The sequence below is a fragment of the Triticum dicoccoides genome, chromosome 1B (genome assembly GCF_002162155.2).
Source record: "Triticum dicoccoides isolate Atlit2015 ecotype Zavitan chromosome 1B, WEW_v2.0, whole genome shotgun sequence".
NCBI classification, from domain to species: Eukaryota; Viridiplantae; Streptophyta; class Magnoliopsida; order Poales; family Poaceae; genus Triticum; species Triticum dicoccoides.
The window spans coordinates 655,593,769-655,599,122 of NC_041381.1; the positions used below are offsets into that span (position 1 = coordinate 655,593,769).

The 5,354-nt window shown below is 49.2% G+C and overlaps 1 protein-coding gene across 1 annotated transcript; it reads left to right on the plus strand.

Moving 5' to 3' along the window:
* The first annotated feature begins 2,323 nt into the window (after nt 1-2,323).
* On the plus strand, nt 2,324-3,625 carry LOC119311313. Its single transcript, XM_037586959.1, has 3 exons — nt 2,324-2,396; nt 2,488-2,712; nt 2,794-3,625. The coding sequence occupies exons 2-3, from the start codon at nt 2,497-2,499 to the stop codon at nt 3,301-3,303; spliced, it is 726 nt and encodes a 241-aa protein (XP_037442856.1). The 5' UTR covers nt 2,324-2,396; nt 2,488-2,496; the 3' UTR covers nt 3,304-3,625.
* Nucleotides 3,626-5,354: the final 1,729 nt, after the last annotated feature.

Here is a 5,354-nt window from a genome sequence, read left to right on the forward strand (position 1 = left end):
AAAGGGCCTTACGAACCGGTGCTATTGCCCGGTTCTGCACTAGTGAAAATGAGTCTACAAACTAATAAATGAAGTCCTCTATGATACTACTACTATATTACTTTGCACTATAAAGGTAGTAACTTAGACTAGTGTCATATGCATGACACTAGTATAGGTTACTCCCCACTATGACCAGCTTAAGTGTGGTATCACCCAAAGCTTCATTAGGTTATAAACTCATATTATGTTGGTATGTGTGATGTTACTCATAGTATGATTAACTAGCTAAGTTACTCAAACTATCTCTCCTCATTAACTCATTGTCACATAGGCAAATTTGTCGAGTTGGACTCGATGTTACTGCTGGAGTTACTTTCATTATAGCTAGTCTAAGGGAAATGTAATAATCTTTGTCGCCTCTTTTTTCTTATTTTGATGGGCCTTTGGAGTAGATGATATGGGTCAAGCTGAACCCACTCTCAACAAAGATATATATAAAGAACGGTGTATTCAAATCGACAATGGCACGCTAAATACATGTTCGGGCTTGCAAAATGGACAAGTGGTCCTTGGTAACATACTAATATACATATGTTATGTACCGCAGCTTTTGTGTTTGTATTATAATCATACAAACAAAAAAGTATGACTCGAACTAACTACCGGGCAGTAGTTTACCACTATTTACGCTATCGATCAAGACCAAAAATAAGTTGATGAATGTGTTTGATCTGGCAAGAAATCTAACTGATGATCTGTCACGCAATAAGCAATATAACTCACAGCCGAGGTTTTACTTGCTAAGGGTATATCTAGCCGATCCCCTATAATTTAGAAGAGTAAACGGCCGAGTATTACTTAGAGGATTATGTTTACTCGTCTAAAAGTTAATCGTTTCTAGCCGATCCCTAATACTTAGAGGAGTAAAAATAAATTATTATATTCATTTAATTTTTGGCTACAAAAATAAACTTCGCTACTTATTGTTTTATTAAGCGCATCTTGGTTATATACTTCACCAATTTTTCAGTAAGAGAACCGATCCAAAGAAAAGTACAAGAAAAATTACACACTTTAACAAAAACCTAACTTCCATAACTAGTCCTACTAATTGCATTAATACTTTCTCTATGTATTCATTGCCTACATTGTTGGTTTTCTCAATTGGCTTATCAAGCTTGCACACTTCTTTCTTCTCCACTTCCACACAACTGGACACCGTATCGTTTGTAGTCTCATCTCTAGTTTCTACTCTAGCAAGTAGTGCATGAACATCTAGCAAATTTCTCGCTATCAATAGATCTATTGATGTACTTTTCTTCCCAATACCAAAGATTGCATCCATCCTAGATAAAATTTTCAGCAAACATTAAGTTACAAAATGCAAGAAAATCAAAGTTTTAAATAGCGCGCTAAGCATCTTAGCGGCGGACCTCTTTCAAATGCTATAGCGTGCTATAGCGAAGCTATAGCGTGCTATTTGAAATGTTTGTTCATTTGTTTGGATCAAAGTCTCTTAGCGCAAGACCTTTTGTAAACGCTATAGCGTGCTATAGCGGAGCTATAGCGGGCTATTTAAAACAGTGAAGAAAATCCATACAAATAAGCACTTACTCCGTCCTTTTTGCACTTGAAGAACACTCATCCAGCATGTTTCGGCGTGCTTGAAACTCGATGCAACACAAGTTGTGGGCAATGGTGGTCACACTTGATAACCAGGCAGCTAGCGGCGAGCCGACTAGGAGTCTTTACTCTTACGGGTGGGCGGCCTAGTAAATATAGATGCCCGCCGGTGTGGACGAGTATAATTTTTACTCCTCCAACCATTATACGCGTTTCGCTAGGTGTCGGTTAGAGGAGTAAAACGTCCATTTTTTTACTCTTCTAATCATTTCCAGGGGATCAGCTAAAGAGATGCCCTAATCGTGGCATCCAACGTAAAAATAAATGCATGATGCTGTCGAAATGTTGTGCCACTAGCTGGTACGCATGCATTATTATCATTTTGATTGCATGAACGAGGCAGAAGTATTGTGGTAATGATTCCACGGGCACAGCAACTGCACCAGTGCCGCAAATGGAATGGCCTGGCCCCGTGGCTGTGGGTGGTACATGCCGCACCGCACCACACCGGACCCTCTCCTCTCTCTCTCTCCCTCTTCCCTCTCTCTCTCCAAAATGCTACACCTCTCTCTCTCTCTCTCTCCCTAGACGAGCCGAGGAAGAAACAGCCAGTGCAGCTCAGCTGGGCCGCGCGCCTGCGCCCTGCTCGACACGTCTCATCGCATGCAGGCTCACCACTGCGTCGCTGCGTACAATATATGTGAGGAACACACCAAGGTACAAGAAGCACACACAAGCTTGCAACAGGGAAGGGCCTCCCATCATCTCATCGTCTCACGTACGCACGTACGGTGAGTCCCTCCCCTCTCCTCCCCTCCCCTCTTGGGGCTTCTCCATCTTCTTTCTTGTGTTTCATTCTTGCTCATCTCTTCCAATCTATAGCTTGGATCCATGGGCATGGGCATGGACTTCCCGCAGAAGAAGCTTGGCTCCATGGACGGTGCCAAGACGCCTCCTCTGCTGCTTGCGTTTGCGGCCCAGCTGGCCAAGAAGGCGATAGCCGCTTCTCCGTTCCCGGATGCACACCGGCTGGCCAGCGCTTGGGCGTTCATCACCGCCTCGTTCTTCCCCGTCTCCATCGCCTTCGACCTTCTACTCTGCAGCCAGGTACATAATAATTAACTACCACTCAGTTCCCACTTCCCAGTCGATCGACCATGCGCCAACTTCGTCTTCGTCTTCCTGCAGCTGCAGTGGTGCCATTTTCTGGAGCGCGAGTGGGACCCGCCCATAGACGGCGCCCTCTGGATCGGGCTGTGGTGCTGCCCCGCACTCCAGGCGGCCGTGGCGGCGCTGGCTCTGCTGCTCCCGTTCCGCCACCGCCGGATCCGCCGTGCCCTTGCCTACCTCGCGGTCTCGGTCGCCATCGTCGGCCATTCTTTGATGGCCAGCCTCGTCCCCCTCATTGTCGTTGCCTACCCAGGGCCAGGGCTAGGATACCTCCTGCTCATCATCTTGTTCGTCTGCGCCCCGGCGGCGCTGGCGCAGCTGCTCCCGTGCCTCTCCCTCCTGATCCGCCGTGCCCTCGCCTACCTCGCGGTCGCCATCGTCGGCCTCTGTATTTTGGCCAGCTTGGCCCTCGCCGCCGACACACCAGTCCTCATCGTCTTGATCGGCTACTCGGCCATAATCTTCATCCTCGCGATGGGCGACCTCCTCAGCTTTCTGGCCCTCCTCCTTGGAGGTGAGGAGGAGTAGCTGCTGATCGGCCGGCCAGCCGCAAGCTCCACATATCTCCATGGATCAGCTCATGAGGTACTCATGTACGTACGTGACCGCTGCTGAGGAATTGCACGTAGTAGTAACTTGATCATAGATCTCCTACCACTTAATCTGCCTAGTATTGGACCTTAATTTGATGTGGAGTTAATTAGCCTGTTATTTGTGTAATGTGGAGCTTGCCTGGATTAGTATTGATGAACAAGTTATATGGAGTACTTCTTAATTTGATGTAGTATTAATTGGACCTTTTCTCTGTATGCATGCATGCCTAGCTTGGGTATATATAATTGATGTTGGGGAAATCGTTACCACAATTTATATGTATGTATGTATGTATGCAAACATTCATGTTGAGCATTTCATTATGGCAACCACTGGCGTATCGATGTGGCTCATCGGGGGATGAGGTGAGGTCCTCCTTAATTTTGATGTCTCGTTCATTTGGGAGCCAAAATCGCCACGCGCTAGGCACTTATATAAGCACTGGAGCATGCTGCTCCCATTCTCTTTTTTTAGGGAGACCTTCGTATGGCTAGCTCTCTCAACTTCAAATTATAGCTACATGATCCACTAAAAATCTGACTATGGAGCCAAGGGGCCGTATGAAGCCACATGCACGGTACATTACGGGCTATTGCATCCCAATTTGTGGGTTTTGAGGGCCTGGGAGTAACCGAGTAAGCCTTCTCGGGGAGCTTCAGCCTCTGCCCAGCGACTAAGTTTTTTTACCGGTGGCGGTTGATGATGTTACCTTCCAGTCGACATGGACCTATTTAGGATACCATACCCAAGGACATCCTTAGACGAAGCTACCTTCCAGTCGACTAAGAGAGGCTCCACTCGACCAAGAGAGACTCCACTCGACCAGCTAGAAGACACTCGACCATCAGAAGTCCAGGATCTACTCTGTATCCAAACGGTCTGTAATTAAGTAGTCTTAATGGTCATGATGACACTTTATGTAGGGCGTTACCAGTAATGTCCGGCTTTCATGTACTTTAACCCTCTGCTACGTGGGTAGGCGGGGGTCCTGGCGTCCTCTATATAAGCCACCCCCTCCACTGGTAGAAGGGTTCGCACCCCTGTAATCCTTATACACATAAACCAGTCGACCGCCTCTGGGCTCCGAGACGTAGGGCTATTACTTCCTCAGAGAAGGGCCTGAACTCGTTAAACACTCGTGTGTACAACTACTCCATAGCTAGGATCTTGCCTCTCCATACCTACCCCCATTCTACTGTCAGACTTAGAACCACGACAGTTGGCGCCCACCGTGGGGCGGGTGTCTTAGCGACTTTTTTGGAGAAGTTGCAATTTGTCCGATCGCCTTCATCATGGTTTCCGGCGGAGCTCTGGTCGAGGGCCGCGAGATCCATCTCGGTGCGCTCGCTTTCATCGCCGACGACTCCGCTTGGCTCCAGGAGGCACCACTCGACATCGACGCGCTCCTCGTCCGCAGGGCGACGCACTTTCAGGCGTGTGTTCGCGGCGTCTTGCTGCGGCAGCCGTCGACCCCATACCGGTCGACTCATGCGCCGTCCTCCCTCCCCGTCTCCCGCCAGCGTAAGCGCTCTGGTCGGTCGAGGCTCCAGCGATGGGTGAGACACGCAGTGGCTCGCCAATCGGCCACCACCCAAGTCGCGGCAATTGAGCTCGACAAATCTCTCTACGGCCTGTTCGACCTGTCGACTGGCTCCATAGAGACTGCATCCGAGTGCGATAGCAGTGATCCAGCGGCGGAGGTCCTGATGGTCAACGGGCCTCGTAGTCCTCCCGGTTTCCCCCGCGACAACGGGATGGACGACGGGGGCGACCCCGCTCAAGCCCATGAAGAGTATCAGCCCGAGCCACTCACTTCTCAGCAGAGGGAAGAACTTCGCCGCCGGAACATGGATGCCCTGCATACTCCCATTGCAGGAGAAACTCCTGAGGCTCGTGCCCTGGAAGAGGCGCGTTTAGCCAACCTGGCTGAATGCACTCGACTGGAGAACCTCCAGCGAGCACTCGATGAGCGTGCGCGTCAACGA

What these genes read in the sequence shown, in the direction of transcription:
- LOC119311313 (XM_037586959.1), top strand. Translation starts at nt 2,497, where the DNA reads ATGGGCATGGGCATGGACTTCCCGCAGAAGAAGCTTGGCTCCATGGAC. An exon ending in ACCTTCTACTCTGCAGCCAG is followed by an intron (nt 2,713 to 2,793) that starts GTACATAATAAT and finishes GTCTTCCTGCAG; the next exon opens with CTGCAGTGGTGCCATTTTCT.